The 20,414-nt window shown below is 45.9% G+C and overlaps 1 protein-coding gene across 1 annotated transcript; it reads left to right on the top strand.

Moving 5' to 3' along the window:
- Positions 1-16,756: 16,756 nt before the first annotated feature.
- LOC125322870 (cystatin-like) lies at positions 16,757-19,022 on the top strand. The gene is made up of 3 exons (XM_048297182.1): positions 16,757-17,012; positions 17,503-17,616; positions 18,616-19,022. The coding sequence occupies exons 1-3, from the start codon at positions 16,773-16,775 to the stop codon at positions 18,691-18,693; spliced, it is 432 nt and encodes a 143-aa protein (XP_048153139.1). The 5' UTR covers positions 16,757-16,772; the 3' UTR covers positions 18,694-19,022.
- Positions 19,023-20,414: the final 1,392 nt, after the last annotated feature.

The following is a 20,414-nucleotide window of genomic DNA, read 5'->3' as shown; positions in this document are numbered from 1 at the left end:
GCAGGGCGAGGCTGTCTCTTCCCTTCTCCCAGCAGTTTGAGGGCAGTGCCCATGGGACGCAGTGGAGAGGAGCGGAGGGCTGTTGTCCCAGACCAGCTGCCTGCTGGTGACTGAAGGCACGGCACCATCTGGTGGCATGAAAGGAATTTGTCTGTACGTCTGTCAGAGAGCACTCCTGACTTTCTCAGCCAGATGCAAACTAGCAGTTTCCAACTATATTTTGTCTCCTTTTTATTTTCCTCTGTTCCCCCCCTTCGGAAGCCTCTGTGGCTTTGTCCACCTGTCTGCTGTTCTTGTCTCTCCCCAGCTGCTGTGACTATTTCTTATAGAGAGGCTTAAGCTGACAAACTTGTCCAGCTCTGGGTCATTCCTGGAGCATGGTGCAATTTCTCAGTCTGGGAAGAAGGATTAGAGAGCTGCAGAGGGCAGTGCCCAAGGGCAGGCTCTGCTACAGCCTGAGATGTGACAGCTCTGCTCCCTTTAGAGCTGTTCTGGGTTGGATCAGAGGTCTGTCTAGTCTGGTCTCCTCTTCCTGGCAGGAGATACCTGGGGAGGATAGACAAAGGCAGTCAGCAGGCAGCAGGAGATCATCTAGATGGTCTGACAACCTCCCACGTGCAGGCAGGAATGGCCTGAGTTTGGCATTGTGCCTCTACTTTTAATAACTTTCTGTGGATTTCATCCCTTCTGGTTTTGACTCATCTCCATCTGAATCCGTGAAGATTCCTGGCATTTGCTACACCTTCTGGAGGTGCAGTTGGGCAGGAGACCTCTGCCCTGGGCTGGGGTTTAAAGCGCTGTCCACGATTGCATGAGCATCGTTCATCTGTGTGCTGGGGCTGCAGGGCAGAGCACATTCCAGAAAGGCTTGGTGACATGTCTCTGTTTTCTCTCTTTTCCAGATCCCTTGGAGGGACTGGATATGCCAGGAGTGTCCAGATTGTGGGTCTGCTAATCTTCAGGCAGAGAGGAGCAGTGGGACCCAGCTCAGAACCAGATGTCAAGGTGGGCCTTGAGGAGTAAACCTTGTATGTGTACTGTCTGTGTGAGGTGGAGTGGTTTGGTTCTTCCAGATCCCCTGGGGTCCCTAACTATTTAAGGGCTGCTGGGCACTTGATCTGGACTGTTGCCTAAGAAGGCAGTGCTAAAAATCAGGTAGGAAAAAGTAGAGGCCTCTTGTTTTGTGAAAATCATGGCAGTCCAAGCTCTTTTTCCCCCAAATTCCCTTAGGTTGTGGCTGGGTCTTGGTTCTGTTTTGGGGTGTTGTGAAAGCTGGATGGGTGACAGTAATCTGGTTGCTGTTGATTTTGTCATTAACCCAACACAGGTACCTCCTGGCCTGTGAATGTGTGTCCCAGCACAGTGTGCATGCCTGGGCTGGAGAAAGGGATGCAGGGTTGTGAGGAGGAGCTGGGAGTTGTGCTGGGCTCTGAAACAGGCACACCTGCACCAGACACCATCGTGTTCAGTGCTCAGGGGTGACTGGTCTCAGCGCCCTGGGAGAGGGCAGCACAGGACTGTGTTCCTGTTATCCCGAGACTTCCATATGAGCAGGGGCCAGTGAGAGTCCATCTTTGCAAATTCACGTTTTGCCACCAGGGAGCTCCCATTCCTCATACCAGGCCTATGGTGAGAAAACAGAGGCCATCGTGGCAAAAAAAAATCCCTGAATCTCCACCGGATCCCAGCTCTTGGAGTAAGGGCCGGACTCTGTGATGACTGCTCTGTCTTTAAAACAATATTATTTTAGTGCTTGGGTGAGTTTTTCCCTTTCATTGCAGGTTTCTTAGGAATGGGAGAACATGGAGGCTGGAAATATTGAGGCTGGCTAATGAGAGAAAACACAGTGAGCAGGTAGAAATGTGGTGACAGCAATGCATTTCTCCTCACTCTGGTGGTTTTGGACAGTCTTGCTGATAGAATAGCAGAGCTGGAGAAGGTCTGCCTGCAGCCATACCCTTGCTGCTAGTTGACCTACAGAGAAGAATGTGGCACCTGTGCTTCTAGAAAGAGTGTTGGCACATGCAGTAGGTTTAGTTTGGTACTAATTTGAGTTTTTAATCACCAGTGATAGGACTTTTTCTGTTTGATTACAGGGTTGAAGCATTTACTCCCCCAGACAATGTAATTCTGACCTTTTCCGTCTACTCTCCTGCCTTCCAATGCCTAGTTTCTTTCCTGCTCTTACCTGGCACTTTCGCAAACACGTATTTCAACCTCCCACATTCCTACTTTGCTGAGCACCCAAGTCTTTCACACTTCAAGGAAAAGATAATTGATATAGTTGAAATACAATTGGTATAATTGAATAATGATTAATTAATTAATAATTGGTGAAGAAATAGTCATCAGAACACTACAGTAAGTTTGGAAAAATGACTCTGCTCCCTTTTTGGGGGCTGGTGTGATTGATGTGAGGTCATCTGTGGCAGAGTAATGTGTTCTCTGTGTTCCTGCTAGCTGTATTAGTATTAGATCACAGCAAGGGACATCAGAGTTTGGAATCAGAAAAGTGTTTCCAGGGATGAGGATAGCAAAGCAGCAAGACCAAATTACTTGGGCAAGAAATGAATGTCCTTTTTTGGAGGTTCTTAAAAAGCAGTATAAAAAATGGTGTCATTCCTGTCCCTGGCCTCAGATAGTCTGTCAAAGGACATGTTTGGCGAAGGTTTCTGTAGCACACCGACAGAAGGGTGGAAGGACATCTCTAGAGACCTGGCAAGTCTCCTCATTTTAGGCTTAGAATCTTTCCTGTCATGGATCCACAGAAGTTGTGTGCAGTGTCTGTTGGAAACTGCGTCACATCGTGCCAGGGAAGAGAAGGAAATCCTTTAAAACCAGGTAGTTCCCAGGAGAGCAATTTTTCTCCAGGAAACCAAGGACACAGGTCTGGCACTTTTCAGTCCAATGTGACTTCCTTCTGACTCTGGTTGGAGTTTGCTGTCCAGGGGAGACAAGGGGAAATGTTTCAAGTTAGGGTGAGTTTAGGGACATATGTTGGAAGACTAGCATATGCTGGCATGCATCTGTGTGGGAATATCCACTGGCAAAAAAAGCCAGAGCTCTTCTAGAGTGGGAGAACTTGCTTCATCATTTATTTACATGCTTCAACACTTGCATTTTGATGAGGCTTAGATATTTCATGTATTTGCCAGAACAAACACAGCAGAGGGCTCTTCTAAACTGTTGATGAAATCATTGAAAGGGCTTTGTGTCTACTTGTGATTTTCCACTTCTTTGAGTTTCCTTTGAGATGTGAACCTAAAATCTGGCACTGATGGGCACCATGTGCCTTTGTGGTGGTCTTGGGAGCACTGCTTCTCCATAAAACGATGTCTTCATCCCATCCAAGCACAGATGTTTGTTTGTCTATGACAGGTATAGTATCAATGATATTGACTTGTTGAGCCATCCAAGTCATGCTTTAATGGAAATTCTTTAAGGAAGTTACAAATAGTTCATTGCAATACACTGGTTCAGCAAAAACTGCAGTAAAACCTTTGGGATAGAGATTGAATGACAGAAATAAGTGAGTTATGTGTGGAGGGGAAATGAAAAGCATTTTTTATGGCATATGGCAGTGGTTACTAAGCCTTATGGCTTTGTCAGCAGTCTCAGGATGTTGTAGGTTTTTTTTTTTTTTTCCTTAAAAGCTGCTGGAAGAAAGATATTGCATAAGAAACTCCATTTTCTAATTGAAAAAAAAAAAAAATTCTAACCCTCATGGTTGCTTAGAAAAACATGAAAACATGAGCTGAATGTTCCAGATAGGATGTTGAAATCATAACCAAACAGAATGGAAAACTTGGTTCATAGCTTTATACTCCAGACAGCAAACAAACAGCCTTAGATTGGCTTAGAAATCCTGCAGTTTGGAAATGTATCAATGTCTGACTTTTGGGACCTGACTGCAGGCATGAGGGCACATGTGATTTTGGAATCAGAGTTTAGTCTCTTTTTCATTAACAATACTGACTTTTATAAAAAGTAAATACTTCTGTAAAACAAAATATATTTTTTTAATATTTCTCTGATGAGAACACTTCTTTTTCCAAACTTTCTTTAGTATTGCTTGCGTCCCATTTTGTCTCTTGTTTTGTTCCTCAACTAATTTTGTTCTGTTCTGAGTTGAGTATTTAATCCTGAACCTTTTTTGGTTCATTCTTCTTTCCTTCTGGACTTCAACGTTTCTGTCCGGAGATTTATATTTGGTTAGGTTTTGATGTTGACCTCAGATTTGGTGTTTTCTTCCATCCCTCATTTTGGTTTCACCCTGTTCTTTGCTTTCCAGCTTTGTTTTGAGCAGGTGCTGTAAAATCCCACCTTGGGTTGTGGGTGATGTTCCACCTGGATGTTGCCTTTTACCAGCTGAGCAGGGGATGTTTCCAGGTGGCTCAGTGCAGCCACCCAAAGTCACATTTGAGCTCATCTTCTTGTGACTGGGAAAGCTGTTGCCTTATTTCGTTTTCCCAGAGGAGATGACTGAATTTTTGGTGAAAGACATGCACAGTGCAGGAATTCCCAGAGAGGGAATTACAGTTCTCCAAGCAGAACTGGCCCTGAGAGCCTGTAGTGGCAAACTTTGTGGCTGCACCTCTAGTTAAGCAGTTGGGTGGTGTGAAAGAAGTTGGAGGATGAAAAACATTCTCTCTGTCCCCCACTGTGTTTAGACCTGGATCATCCATTGCTTAGGATATACAAAGTACTGTCCCTGGTGTGATTTTTTTTTTCCAGATGTTTTTTGTTACTTTGTTAAGGTAAGAGTAAGATCTGCAGCTCTGGGCATCATATACATGAGATAGAAATGTCTTAACCATAGACAGACTTGCTAGATCTTACTCATCAGAGTCCTTGTCTTCAGAACCCAAGTGTTTGTATCTATCATCCTGTAGTTTATCCTGTAGTAGACCCCTGGCTGTCCAAGGCTTCAAGGCCATATGGATAATTAGCAGTCAAGCTCTTACATTCTATCTAATTCAGGCTTTTCCCAGTATTACTGACCTCATATGGCCCTGTTTGTGCTGGATGCAAGGCAAGGGCCAAACCATACATTAAACAATGTATGTCAGGCTGCCAGAAGGTTGGGGCAGGGGTAGCTTTACTCCCCTTTTAAACCAACATTCCTTTGAGCCATACATCAGGTCATGCCTCAAAACATTTATCTGTGTTTGCCAGCCTTTAATAGGTGGTGAGCACACACATTTCAGAGGAAGTTGTTGGGTGGTATACGGCGATTAGAAGCGCTTGAGCATGCAAAGAGAGAGATAGGCAGTTAGAGATGGCATGGCCAGGTCTATAAATATCTGTAGCATTTGCTGGTCTCCAGAGCAACTGGAGGTGACAAGGCCTTTTCAAAACATTAATTTCTGAGTTGCTACCTAAAATTCCTAAGTGAGGACTTTGTAGAAAGCATCACCTTAGAATGGAGCTGGTGGTACTCGGAATTCTTGCTGGAGCAAGTAGAAGATGGAGGTTTGGAAGAAAAGGAGACTACCTTTGCATGCATCCTGAGATGTGTGTGAATTCAATGACTGAAATGGAGGGAGCCCAGTGGGAACACAGGAACAGTGCTGAACTCTTGTCCAAATGTGTCAGGCCAGATGGGAAGGAAGCTCTGAGAAGATGGCTTGCTAGCTTTTATGTCTCCTGGTAGCCCCCAGTGCACACATATTTTTGGAGGTATATCTCTGAAGCAACCAGAAAAGTCGAAAAGATACTCCCCAGATAAAGGAGAAATGTGGGTCCTGTGTTCCCTAGTTTTCCAACAGGTGTCAAGGACAGGTTTGGAAAACATTTGCCTTGGCACGCTGCAGACAGGACCGTGGCTGTGGGGATTTGCAGGCGATGTGACCTCACCTGTGACCCCAGAGGCCTTTACAAAATCTGGCATCTCCCTGCATTACTTCCCCTTCTGTGCCTGGTTCGTCCTGACTCCTCTGCACTTGGCTTTGGGGATGTTGTGTTGCAAAGATACCTCACCAGAGAACATTTCTGCGCTTCCTCACAGCCATGCCCCAAGACAGGGTGTGGCTGGTTGCCATGTTTCCTGGTTTGTGTTTATTGCTGCAGAGCCACTGCTTCCTTCTAGCCTTGTCTGGCAGCACAATCTTCACTGTGGGCTTGCACTCCACATAAATAAAAGGTCTCCCTGGGACTGTCTGTGGGGAGGCTTGCTCAAGCTGACCCAGGTGAAGGGGTGCACTGAGTCTGGCTGAGCCACAGGGCTTACTTATCCTACTGTAAGTGGCCACTTGCAGCATCCAGGAGGGTTGCCTGACTGCTAGGGACGGCAAGAAGGGAAAGAAGGCAATTTCCTGGCCATGCTGTGAATTTTAGAGGAAATACCAAGGATTTTGGGTGTGGATACAAATATGCTGCTAGCAAGAATTTTTCTTGCTTCTTTTCAGTCCCGCGAGAGACTTTTCTCTCTCAGGGAAGATATTAGCAGAGTTCTATAAACTATGAACACCTGTGACCTTGCAGAGCTTTGTTTATGGTACAGTAGAAAAATATTTTGACAATGGATGTTTTAGGATTTTAGCCAATCACCCCAGGGGGTGGCTGATCCTTTGACCAATTAGACTACTAAGAAAAAAGTTAAAAGAGTTTGTAAAATAATTAAATAAATCAATCTTGCTGCACAATTCCTGCCTGCTGGATCTGTCTTCTCCTCCCTACCACTGCGGGACACCGTGATATTTGGGAAAGCAGAATGACAGACTTCTATGCAGTGTAACACTTTGGACAGTGGAGTTCCAAGGAGTGCTCCATTGTCATGCAGTCAGAGGACTGAACTGGGAGGTTGGCCAGCGTTTTCATGGCTTGGGAAAGAGAGGGAAAGGAGGCACTTGCCAGTTTGTGTGGAGTATGTGTACCTGGCCCTGCTAATGATTGCTTGAGAACCCTATGTAAATAATTTAATTTCTTTCTTCCCAGCCTGGGACTCCTCTGTGAGCCTGAGACCAACTGTTGGTTTACTACTGCTTGGTTTTGTTCTTTCCAGAATCTCTAATCTCAGCTTTTTGGTGACTGCATGACTCCTACAGTGGCAGGACATTTTCACAATTGAAATCCAAGAGAGTGAACTTCACAACAGAGGATGGCTTGTTGAGGGGACTGGTTGGGCTATGCCCTTGAGTATGGATCACTGGGTTTTGGAGAAATAGCTTTCATGTGGGGTCAGGGTCAGAGAGGACTGCAGAGGCCTCTGTCTTCATAGGGATCTCCCTTCTGCCACAGGCTTCAACTCCCACAGCACTGAGTCACACATGGTGACTGAGCTGGTTAGGCCTAGGCAGAGAGGGGAGGACAGCATGGGATCAGAGCTGGAGGCATCTCTCTGGACCCTGCATGATCCCCAGGCTAGAGTCAGAAAGGGAGCAAAACAGGGACGGCTTACAGGTCTCCCATGATTCTTTGGCTGCTCTCTCAGCCTCCTCTGTTCTTTGCAGGATTCCCTGCAAACCTCAGCTTCTGCTTCATGCAGAGGGCTGTGCTTCCCCTGGTTTTGCTTCCCTCGCAGTGAGAATCCTGGTGCTCTTTCTTCCCCAAACCCTCTGCTTGGGAATGTCCAGTTACACAGGCATTGTGTCTTAACGAGACTGATTCACTGACCACCCACATGGTTCCACCCACCCTTGGCTGATGCTCCCTCACACACTTGGCTATAGAAACCCCCTTAGAAGGGCCCCAGTGTTGCTCATGATGAAGCAGGTGGGGTTTCTGAGTTGTGTGTTTAAGGACTTGCAGAAGCAGGTGTTGGAGTCCCTGGGTTTCAGGCAGTGAGGTACCATGTAGATGTTTTCTGCATTTTTTTGGCAATGATCTCTACCATGGTAAGAGGTCTGCAACCTTCTTTTTATCCTCTAAAGCATTCGTAATAGGAAAGGTAAGGCTGTTTTAGTTTCTCTTGTGGTTCTGGAAACTGGGGCCCTACCACGTGCCTTCGTCTGGCTGTGAGGAGAGGGTGGCCTGGTTTTCACCTGGATTAAAACGCCCCTTAACCTTTTACAAGGCTGTGTCAGCAAATGAGTGAATTACAACCAAACTTGAGACTGTTGAGGTGACCTTGAAATACTGGACCCTTTTACAGCCAAAATCCTTCGAGGTGGGGGGAAGAGAGCCTGCATTCCTGACATTATTAAAGTGGATACTGTTAATTACATGTGAGGTTGGATTACTGCATGCATGGAGCAAGTCCTTGATGTTGACCAATCAGAAGTACATGAAATACACCTTTTAGTTTATTAACAATGATCTCCTGGGGGGACTCTCCCCCTGTGGCTGAAACAAAATATGCTGAGGGAAGAAAGAAATAAATAATAATGCTATTAAATGAGAGGTATTATGGCATATTTTCAATCTCTCACTCCTGATTTTGGGCCTTGAGTCAAATCTCATTCAATGTATTTAGCTATGTTGTGTTCTTGGGCAATAACCTTGCTTGTACTGGTTTTACAAGCCATCAGTTGTACTAGAAGTTCAATTAATGATCATAGTGACAGCTCCCCAAATTCACAGTTCACTTCTCCAGGAAGGATCTGATCTTCAAGAACAATGCGGGAAGACCCTACAGGACAAATCCTCACTCACCATAAGCTGACTTCATTCCTGTGAACTCCAAATGATTTCTGGGATTGTGGCGTGTAAGCACTGAACTCCTTGTTGGTGTCTGCAAATGCACCAGCATAGGGGGAGGAAGGAACTCTTCCCACTTTGAGTTTCAACTCACTGTATAGCAGGAACAGCAAGATACAGGCACGAGGGGCAAGGAGCAGAAATAATGGATTTAATGCACTGCCATCCTGTCCACTGCTTTAGTTTCTCATCCAAGCAAAGTTTTATCCTGGAATTTGAAGGAAAAAGACAAGGTGTCTTTGTGAGGAGTTTAGATGAGTATTTGGGGGGAGAATTAAATTTTTTCTTGGGAAGCCAACAAAGGGTTCAGGAGACATGTCCTCATTGTTCAAAGTTAGGGATGCCTAAAGTATTACTCCTGCTTCTGCTGTTTGCATCAAGAAAGCATTACCCCACCTGAGAGAATGGCATTACATGGCTGCCTGTGTGTTTTCAAGCCCAGAACTGAAGTGCTGGGCTGTAAACCCTCCAGGCTTCCTCCTTTGTACCAACTCGGCACAGTGAGGCTCTTGCTTTGCTCAGCACAGCAGGACTTGTGAGTGGATAATGCTGCTTGATGCTGAAGTGGCTGTGATGTCCTTGTAATGACTGCCTCAAGGCATGCTCAGCTGCTCTCGATTTTCCCAGTGAAGTGCAGCCATGGTAATCAGGTCTTTTTGTTGTTGAGTGATTTCCTACGATGTAAAAAACTGATCAGCTGGAGTCCTGAAGTTCAACAGCCAGTATCCAAGTGCCCTATGGAATATTTCAACCTGACACCAAATGATTCAGAATAACTGGAAAAAAAAATAGCAAGTGTTAATGTGGTTATTTAATTCCACACCCAGCTGCCTAATTTAATTCTGTCCTCTCTGATTTTGGAGGTCCCCTGCACTAGAAAAGAGGAAGGGTTGAATGCATAATGTCAGTGCATTCTCCAGATGAGATTGCCTACCAAATCAGAAAGTAACACTCGAACAGCTGAGTGGCATTTGGGCTTTTAAAAATGTCTCAAGGATACAGGAGCACACGTAATTTTTGTTCCCCTTCCTGCTCTCACTCAGGTAGTGTTTTGTTTATTGGATAGGTGTCTGTGTGTGGATGGTTCTATTAGTTTACTCTTAGTCTAGTACAAAACCTATTTTGCATAAGTATATCTGCACACTACATGTTGCTGCTGGGCTGGTGCAGTGATGTATCATCACAGCCTTACGGATTTTGTTTCCCCTCAGACATCTCACAGTAATTTGCAGGGGTTTTTTCAGGTTCCAGCCCCTGGGACTCATGTGAACATATGCAAACTTTGCTATTCATTATACTACATTATGATCTCACTGCCAGTTTGATAGAGGAAAACTGGGAAATTTAACCTTGATTTATGATTGATGTATTTTAAAAAGGAGTCAAAAAGCAGATTAAAAAAGCATTTAGAGTGTATGGGGTTAGAGATATTTCAAAGGTAATCTCCTACCTGTAGGGAGCGTGATTATTTTTCAGTATCTGAGGTTTGCTTTCTCATTAGTGGGTGACGACAAAAGCCGTTGTTCCTCCTGCAGGCCCCGTTTCTGTCTGAGAGCCGTGCAGAGATTAGAGCTCTGCAGGCTGTGCTTTGCAGCCCTGCAGGAACCAGCCAAAGGCTGTTATCTTTAGACAAACGCAGATAGCAGCCCTGGAGGGGGAGGCACTCAGATAATGTGTGAGGGGCTGCCACAGTGGAGAATTTTCTGGGAAGTTCAACCAATCTCTGGAAGTGTGTTCAGAGAATAGCCCTGTGTACACGTTAGGAATTGCAAAGGGAGAGCAGGTGCCAAAGGCTGTGGAGTCTTCCTCACTGGAGATGCTCAAGAACAGTCTGGACACACTCCATGTGCTCTGGATGACCTTGCTTGAGCAGGGAGGTTGGACCAGATGACCCACTGGTTCCTTCCAAGCTGACCCATCCTGGGATTCTGAACTGTTGTTCACCAACACCATAGCACTGTGGCTGAGCTCTTAAGAATGAAACATCTGATCCATGCAGCTATTCCTACAGGAGCTGGACACAACTCCCCAGTAAACTGCAATGACACTAAAGCTTCCTTGTCTTTGCCCTGTTGCCATGTTCATCAAAGCCTAATTATTAGCCAGCTGGGAATCTGAGAAGGAATTTTATTTTTTCAATATTCACAATTTTATTTTTTCCTCCTCATGTTTACACATTTTAATTATTCCTGCTCAAATGAATCCAGGGCATTAAATCTGTTTTTTACAGATGTGTGTTATGTAGATTGCTGGGAGAATGTTGTGCAAGTCTTTGTGAGCAGCTCCATTGGTAAGTGTTGCCCTCCTAGGTTGTGAGACACATTTTTTGCTATTCCCTCCACCCTCTTAAGATTCTTTTTTAAGTGTGCTGTTGACATTTTATAGCTCTGTGTCATCCACTGTGTTAGGTGCTGTGATCTGGCTTTCTGTCTCTGCTTGGATGACAGAAACTTTTGAACTGAAGCAAACTGACTGCAGCCACTGGATAAGAAGCAGTCATCTCACTCACAAATAACCACTTCTTTGAGTAAAAGCACTGCTCTGAAAGTGAGTCTTCACTTGTGCACTTGAGCTTGCTGAAACCTGAGGGATGGATAACTATAAATGTGGGCTGCAGCATGGCCTGTAGATTAACTGTGTGTTAATTAAATAATGATCATTGATGCAGTAATCTTATTTATGTGTGACAATACAAACTCTTCTGAAAGGCCCCTTCATGTTTTGGAGTGGGCTGGTCTTTTTGCGGGATGTGCATGCATAGAGCAGCGAGTGAGCAACTGGCAGGATGAATTTTGAGGTTATTCACGATTTCACTTCTTTCTTGAGGGAAAAATTTTAGTGGCCAAGTATCCCAGTTTGTGTGGTACGGGTGACTGGTTTTGTTTGCAAGCTACCTTGACAATTCCTCTCTTGCAATCATTAAACACAATAGGTGCTCCTGCCCCTTCCCATGCTTCAAATCCAACAAGCACAATGTAGAAAAGAGCTTAAGTGCTTCCTAATGAGAAGCAGTGAGGAATCCTGCTGGCAAGTCAGCCCCTTGAGAACAGGCTGTTCTCTGCACTCAGATGTTTTATAGATCCAAGTTTTGCTTCCCCATTCCCTGCAAAAAAGCCTTAACCAGGCAGAGTTTTGTGCTCTGAAATGCTGGGCAGACAGGAACTGTAACCACTTCAACACTTAGAACAGAGGGTGTACCTCTGGTTGTATATGGGGACTGTGAAAACATCCAGGCTGTGTACCACTGATTTGTCTTCCAATGAGAAATCTTTTATTTGAGAGCACAACAGTTGTCTCTTAAAAACAAAACAACAAAAAGCAAAGGAACAATCAAACATACCTCCCCAACCCCAGAATGAAAAAAACCAAAGCAGTTGCGTCTGTCTGTGCAGTGCCGTGCAATCCAAAGCAGTCTGGTACCTGGCTTGGCTCTGCTGGGATCATAGCAGGGGAGCTGACTTGAGCCAATGAAAACTTGAGGTCCTGGATGGCCTTTTAATTGTGTTCTTGCACAAGATTTGGGATTTGTCATCTTGCTCTTGAAAAAGGGCCTTCATCATAAATACGTGTACTTAAAGCATGATACCATGCTTAGTGAACACACAAATTTGTGCTATGTCCTGAAGCCCTTGGACTTTGAAGTATTGAAGTTACTCTACAAGCTGTTGCTGAGGGAGGAGAGAAATGATTTGATTTATGGAGAGAACAAGAGTGGTGTGACTGTGAACCAGCTCCTGGGGAGCTTGGGGGAACTCTGCATGGACACCATGCTACTGCAGAGGAAGCGCTTTCTCCCCCGGGCTTCCAGGGATCTGCAAAGCCTCAGAGCTCTACTCTTTGTATCCCAGTCTAGTATCCCAGCAGGCTGCTGGAGGGCCACTTTCAGCACAGCACACAAACATACGCTTCATTTTAGGCTTCTTCTTAGTCATGTGAAGTCACTGGTAGTCCTCAGAAGCTAAGCTTAAACATGCACTTTTGTGCTTGAGATTGGATTTGAGACCAAGGACAGAACTCATTTTTTGTCAGCTCTGAATCAAAACAATTCCTGGGGATGAAAAAAGCATCTACTAAGAGCTAATGAATACAACTCTTATTGGCGTGGGCTTTTTGCAGGATGTGCATGCGAGTGAGCAACTGGCAGGGTGAATTTTGAGGTTATTCACAATTTCACTTCTTTCTTGAAGGAAAAATCTTAGTGGCCAAGTATCCCAGTTTGTGTGGTATGGGTGACTGGTTTTGTTTGCAAGCTACCTTGACGATTCAAAGCAAAGCTATTTCTCCTGCAGGCTGAGGCAAACAAATACATAAGATGAAGAATACAGAGGAAAAGAGAATGGCCAAATTATTTTTAGTAAATACAAGGTAATGTAGTTGTCAAAGGCACAGATTGCAGAAAATCTCTGGTGATAATTTTGAATATATGCCATTGCTGTGGTGGTATTTGTATTTCTCTCAGAGTAAAAAAAGGATGCTGCTGCAGAGGGATTTTTTGCTAAAACCCCCAGTGCACCAGTACTTCACTTAAACCAGCACCCACTATCAGTACCGTGGCTTCACTGTTTCAGTTGCACAATCTGACCATAACTGATTGCATGCAGTTATTTGAAATGCAGCTTTTCCTGCTGCCAATTACTTTGTTTACTGCTTGTGTGTAAACAATAATGCCTCCCCTCACGGGCATAAAGGCAGATTAACAGCAGTAATTACTAAGCAGATGTCTGCAAGTGAATACCCATTTCTTAGAGGGAGATTATCTTCTGCACTGGCATAAGGGAAAGGGATTCTAAGCAGGTGCTGCTGTCATCCCACAAGTGATGTGAGCAGCGTGGGGCTCAGCAGAGGGCTGTCTGGGTCCTGAATCACTGTTTGCAGGGTGATAATCATTGACCTACTTGAGATCAGTGCTGAGAGATGTTTGGCATTTAATTTGTAAAAGTGACCACCAGTGACTGAACAGCCCTCGGTGCTACCCGGATGTGGTTTTTGTCAATTGTTTTTTTCAGTTCCCAAGAAATCTAAGGCTGTGCTTTCAAGAGAACTCCACACCTAGACTGAGAGCCTGTGTTTCCCAATAGCTCTTTTCCCACGGAATCGCCTGAAAGGTGCAATCAGCGCTAAGTGCTAAGCTTATTTAGGCAGTCTTTGAACTTGAGAGGGGGTTCTCTAGTAATCCGGTTGTACTGCCAGGACTGAAATGTGTTCAGAGCAGCCATTTGGTGCCCTTGAAGCCTCTCCTGGCATATACTGTTTTTCAGCTAACAACCACCTTGCAGCCTATCCAGAAAAGCCACTACTGGCTTTTGGCTTGTGGCAAGAGTTTGCCAGTATGTGAGGACCTGTGTACCTGCAGAAGAGATGTGGCTGTGTCCTGGTTCATTGGGCACTTTCAAATCAGCTATCTGGATTTCAGAGGCCACCCTTTTGAAGCTGAGAGACAAGACAGAGACCTGATTTTCTTTGTGTGGACAAGTCATGGCACTGCCTCCATTCCTCTCCTGAAAAAGAACGCCTCTGCATGCCAGAGCAGGGAGTGGTGATCATGAGTCTAAAAGGAAGGCAGAGACTCTGTTTCTCCAGCATCACTCAATAAGCTGATATGGGGCAGGTTCGTTTCTGTAAGCAGAGGACACTCTTCTACAGCAGTGAAATAGGTTTGCCTTTGGTATTGAATCACTCTCAGACCCAACTCATAAACTGCTGACTGTCTTGCTCAAGAGGCCTTTTTTTGGTTCCAGCCCCTGGGACTCATGTGAACATATACAAACTCTGCATTTGGTTCTGGCTGCCAGTTTGACAGAGGAAAACTGGGAAATTTCACCTTGATTTATGATTGATGTATTTTAAAAAGGAGTCAAAAAGCAGATTAAAAAAGCATTTAGAGTGTATGGGGTTAGAGATATTTCAAAGGTAATCTCCTACCTGTAGGGAGCGTGATTATTTTTCAGTATCTGAGGTTTGCTTTCTCATTAGTGGGTGACGACAAAAGCCGTTGTTCCTCCTGCAGGCCCCGTTTCTGTCTGAGAGCCGTGCAGAGATTAGAGCTCTGCAGGCTGTGCTTTGCAGCCCTGCAGGAACCAGCCAAAGGCTGTTATCTTTAGACAAACGCAGATAGCAGCCCTGGAGGGGGAGGCACTCAGATAATGTGTGAGGGGCTGCCACAGTGGAGAATTTTCTGGGAAGTTCAACCAATCTCTGGAAGTGTGTTCAGAGAATAGCCCTGTGTACACGTTAGGAATTGCAAAGGGGAGAAATCTCCACATTTAAAGACACTCTTTTCCTTAAGAACACAAGCCCCTGAGTTAATGTTTGTGCCATGAAAAGTACCCTGGGGACATGGCCCACAGCAACACTACCCAGTAGGATGTGGGCCATCCTACTTCCATCTGCCATTTCTGTTGTCCAGGTCTTTATGGGCTTGATCCCACAAACCTTACCAAAGAATTCAATGGAGCATTTTACCTTTCAGTCCCACAGACACAGAGCTGTCCATATAACTGTCCAGCTGGACAATGACCTGGCTGACTGTACTTCACAGGATCTCTGTGCCCATACAGGTGGCAAGAAGCTTTGGCTAGAGGCTACAGAACATTTATTTAAAGGATTTTCTGCACATATGCACATATTGTAATGGCTAGAGTTGTAAAAGTGAAACTTTCATGTTTGACAACTATATTTTTGAATGGTGAAAGAGAGATGAGGGACATCAAGAGGAAGGACAAGGAATGTAGCAGTTATCTGGAGAAATTAGTAAGCCTGGTGTCATAAAAATCTCAGCAGTCCTGAGTGAAACTGAAACACAGACAAAAAGGCAGATGAAAGTATTTTGGATATTGCTCCAGTGGTGTTGAACCAACCACAAAAGAAGATGCTAACCCACTATTTTTCTGGTTATGCTGATAGCACACAGTATTACAACCTCTTGCAATATTATCATTAGTCTCCTGCTGCTTGGTAGATTCTTTAATTACTAGATTCTTTGGCCATCTGCTTATTCAGGAATTTCTGTTTTATATTTTTAAAAAAGCACCTCCGATAGAGCAAGATAGTTGCACCCCTGCACCCTTCAGAAACAAATGGGCAAAATGGAGTTTTATTTCATGAACCAGGTGCTCTTTATTCATCAACTGTAGAACACAATTTTTTTGCCAAGCCTTTTTTTCTCCTCATAATTGCTTTGTTTCAAGTCCTGATTTTGTGGGGTTTGGACTGGCAATAGTCAACAAATGCAGCTTGTTTCTGTTTGGGTGTCTGCAGGTGATTTTGGTGGTGTTCATCCAGGGGCTTTGAGCAGCCAGGTCTAGTGGAAGGTGTCCCTGTCCATGGCAGGGGGGTTGGAATGAAATGATCTTCAAGGTCCCTTTTAGCCCAAGCCATTCTATGATTATTTCTCTTGCTATAAGAACGACCCCAATGTCCTGTCAGTGTTGATAGCTCAGCTTGTTGCCAGCTGCAGGGGTTTTTCCATGCTGGAAAATGCTGGCATGCAGGCAGCCATTCCAGTCAGCAGACAAGCCCTTTCCATTATAAGGCAAGCTGTGGATATTCAGGTGCAAAACCTCCTCCTCTCTCAGCCTAACAACTCCATGAGGCCTTAAATCTCACCGGAGCTGGCTTCTCGTGCTATATTAACTCCTGTCTTTCCAAACTTAGGGTTCCTGATGGGACGACGGAGATAATGTTGGTGTTTATGGGAGCAGACGGGAAGCGAAGCCACCCGTCTGGGAAGCCGCCTCTGCCCCTCGAAGCGTAAGTGAGGCAACACCAGCGCTGCGGAGGCAGAGGTAGGAAATTACTCAAGGTGTTTTGTGCTGGGAACAACACCGGTACCTTAAAATGCTCTGTGGCTTTTATTTTCCCTCTACAGTAGACGGAAATAAGCACAAGAATAACCCACGAGGAGACGGAGTCTGGAAAAAGCCTCCAACCTCCCGTGCCCGTCCGGGAAAGCATCCTCCTCCCTCACTGTGTCCCCCCGCGCCCCTGACCCTGTGGAAGCCCTCGGGCAACGCCGCCGGGGGCAGAGGCTCCCGGCCGGGGCGGGGCGGGGCGGGGCTCGGCCCAAAACACCGCCCGCCCCGCCCCGCGGCTTTAAAATGGCGACGGCCGTGAGGGGGAGCTGGTAGAGCGTAGTCATGGCTGCCGAGAGAGTGTCTGTGGCGGTGCTGCTGGCGGCGGCCCTGCTCTTCTTCGCTGGCGCCGTGCGAGGCGGCGAGCTCCGCCCGCGGCTGGTGGGCGCCCCGCAGACCATCGACGACCCCGAGAACGATGAGGGGCTGGAGCGGGCTCTGCAGTTCGCCATGACGGCGTACAACAGGGCCAGCAACGACATGTACTCCAGCCGGGTGGTGCGCATCATCAGCGCCAAGAGGCAGGTGAGCGATCCGGGGGGCGGCCCTTTCTGTTCGCGGGGCTGGGAGTGAGGCCGGCCGGATTCCTTTGGAGAAAGGGCACACGGCGAGTCTGAGGGCCTCTTCAAGCTGTCGTTTTTTCCCCACAGAAGGGGATTAAATGTCTTTTTTCATATCTTGGCTTCTCTCAGTCTGAGTGACCTTGAGTGCTGCGCGCTGTGGAAGTAGCCAGTGGCTTCCCTGTGCTGCTCATGAGTTAGCATGTGTCTTTGTTTATTGCTAAGGAAGCTGCTTTGAGGGACGTGTTTACTTGGATTTTGTTTCCTGTTTCTGAGAGGATGCCAAGTGCCTCTTTGGTGGAGGTTGCCACATACGATTCCCTCTGTACTTTCGGAGTCTGTTTTCTATCATGTAACAGGAACACTGCCTGCCTCTCTGCCAGGCTTGTCTCGGCAGAGAGCCCTTCTCCGTGTGCTGTGAGTAAAGTTGCCTCTGCTGACTTGTCTTGTTGCAGATCGTGGCTGGAGTCAAGTACATAATGGAAGTGGAGATTGCCCGGACGACCTGCACAAAGCCAGCAACTGATATCCAGCACTGTGCTTTCCATGAGGCGCCCCAGATGGCCAAGGTAAGCTCCAGGGTACAGCCTGCTGACTGCTTCAGTTTCCACCCCCATCCCACTGGCTGGCTTAATACAGATGGCTGTGGTCAGTGTCCCCTGTCTGCCTCAGCCGACATCAGAGACTTTATGCCTTTATCCTTGACAAGGCAGAGCAATTTCTGCCCTTGCAGAACTTGTCGTGCCAGTTGTCAGAGAAGGCAGGGCCTTTTGGCTGCTTTGTAAGTGGAGCTCAGGCTGGAGCACTGCATGTGTCTCAGTCCTTTTAAGAAGTAGTCATGGTCTGGATCAGAAGGCTATGTGGAGGAAACTCTGCCAAGCCTCCTGGCTCTCAGTCCAGGGTCCTCAGTCCCCATAAAATTCTCATCTCTTCTTTCCCTTGGTGATGTAAACATGCTTGGCATGCTTTCCTGTGGGACTTGTATTGCTGTGAATAGAGCTTTGGGCAAAGCACTGCCCAAAGGAAGCAGATCACCCTATCTCTCTGTGCCCACCAAGCTATTACACAGGCATTTTGTAATGAGTAATTGAGCTTTTTGGGTGGGAACACCAAGTTCGTCTGGCCTTGGTTTTTCCATAGTGCTTCATTCCTTCTGCTGATGGCAGTGATGGGCTGTATGTGCCCTTTCCTGCACGTGTGTAAGGTCTAGCTGCACATAAGAGAAACACGAAGCTGGTCTGTACCACTCTAGCAACTGCAATGATTTGACACAGGTGCATGTGGCTTAGCTGTGCCTGTGGGCTTATGTTTGAGTATTGTCTGTGCTGAAAGCTTTCCTCTGTGAGTGGATAAAGGAGATAAAGCTGAGCACTCAGCACTGCTGAGGATCAGATTATTTCTTAGGGTTTATTTAAGAGATGTGACTCGCCCTGAGCCCTGTAGTGCTGCTCCAGAATACTTGTCTGGAGAGGGCAAATGTAGAGAGCCACAGGAGTGTAGAACAGTGGTAAATAACACTGTTTCATGCTCTTATTCTGATAACTACTTTTTTTTTTTTCTCTCCTTAGCACACCATTTGCAACTTCGTAGTGTTGAATGTTCCTTGGCGAAACCAAGTGGAGCTGCTGGAGAGCAAGTGCCAGTAAGCCTACCTAGATTCCAGCAGAGACCAGCAACCAGTTCTTCAGATTTAAAAGAAAGAGGCAATAACACAAATTGAGACGGGCTTTATCAATGCCTGTAACTTGGCTACTGACATATGCTTGTGCTATGCAAATTAAACCATGTAACTTCACTTTTAAAGCACAGTATGATCTCAACTTTTTCTTCTTTGGAATTATTATTTTAGAGCAGCTGTTTTGGTCTTCTTACAGCTTTCCCAATGAATTCACTCCAACATCAGAATTCTTATTAAAACCCCTTGGTATCCACGTTAAATGACTACTGTAAACATAAAAACTTGATTAATAATTGCCATGATGTGTGGTTTTCTTTGATCGTCTGCTGTCTTGGAGGGAGGGCTTGCTTTTATTTATCACCTATGCTATCCTGCCCAAAGAATGGGATGAGAAGGAATATGTGGCTCTGATCCCATAGGAAACAAACCATGCTTCCTTCTTCTTTAACCTGGCCTCAGGTTTTGAGTAAGAGATGGAAGCCTTAGCTGTTTTCACTGAAGGAACTCTGCTTTGGAAAACTTTTGATCTTGGGAAGATTAGCTGGTCCTGAGACTGTAATGGTTTTGGGTTCTGGCTGCTGTGCTGTTTTGTTGTAAGGCTGTAAGGAAGGAGGAGGATCCTCTTGAAAAAATTACATTTTCAAGTAGTAGGGGAAAGGTGCCAGGTCAACAGAGAATCTTGGGAGTGGGTGAAGGTGCTGAGGTGAGCAGTGGGGGTGCTTCTTGTTTTTTCACAGTCCTGGTAGTACATTTCCTGCTTTATCTTGTGTCTTGGCTTTTCTGTACTTTGAAGTAAGCCTTTTGGTGTAAATCTCACCCACGCATACAGGGAGTCCATCTCCTGGGGAGTGCATCTTACGTGGGTTCCTCTTCTTCCCAAGGGAAATGCAACTTCCCATCATTGCCAGGGTTTGCCAAGCTTGCAGTGAACATTAGGCAACATCTTGATTCATGTTGTTGGGAGGATGAGCTAGTTGCCTGACCCCAGAGATCTGCATCTGGGTTGTGTTCAGATCCAACAGGAATAAATCCTTGTTTTCCCTCCTCGTCACCCCATTCTCAGTGCTCTGCATATAGGTGGCCTGTTTTTTCTTGCCAGCCAGGTCAGTGACTCTGCATGTTTCCATCTGCTGTCCCTGGAAGTCCTGGGTCAAGCTGCTCAGGTGTCCTCACTTGTCCTTCTCTAAGTCCTCAGTTCATACATGCTTATTACCTGGCTTCCACCTGTACAAGCACAAGGCAGTGGTGAAGGGGTTCCCTCATGCTTTAGGTGAGTTTGCCTCTGTTATCCTCTTGGCTTGAGGACAGGTAATTGCATTGGTCTCCTTAGAAAAGAGTCTAGGCAAGAAATGAAGGTACAGATAGACATAATGAGTAATTTCCAGCACTCTGTTCTATTTATTAACTATCAGCTCAGAACAGCACGTGGGAAAAAGAATGGCTGTGCCAGAGAAGATGAGAGTTTGAGTGTTAGGAGCTCCTGAATCCAAAGGTCTTGCATTTTCCTGTTGAAATGCCAGTGACTAAGGGCATGAATGAATGGCACAGATTACTCCACGCTCACAAGCTGCTGAGTGTCAGCCTTGGTGATTATCCCTGTGTGCTCTGCACCTGGAGAAGTGCCAAAAAGGCCTGACCTAATTTAAACACCTTCCACTGTGGGCTGTGTTACTCTGCATTTGCAACAGG

Source organism: Corvus hawaiiensis, chromosome 3, assembly GCF_020740725.1.
Source record: "Corvus hawaiiensis isolate bCorHaw1 chromosome 3, bCorHaw1.pri.cur, whole genome shotgun sequence".
NCBI classification, from domain to species: domain Eukaryota; kingdom Metazoa; phylum Chordata; class Aves; order Passeriformes; family Corvidae; genus Corvus; species Corvus hawaiiensis.
The sequence above is the reverse complement of the archived record's forward strand: the minus strand, read 5'-3'. Positions and strand labels throughout refer to the sequence as shown.

Coding starts and splice junctions, on each gene's coding strand:
- LOC125322870 (XM_048297182.1), top strand. CDS start 16,773: ATGGCTGCCGAGAGAGTGTCTGTGGCGGTGCTGCTGGCGGCGGCCCTG. Junction 17,013..17,502: donor TCATCAGCGCCAAGAGGCAG/GTGAGCGATCCG, acceptor GTCTTGTTGCAG/ATCGTGGCTGGAGTCAAGTA. Junction 17,617..18,615: donor AGGCGCCCCAGATGGCCAAG/GTAAGCTCCAGG, acceptor TTCTCTCCTTAG/CACACCATTTGCAACTTCGT.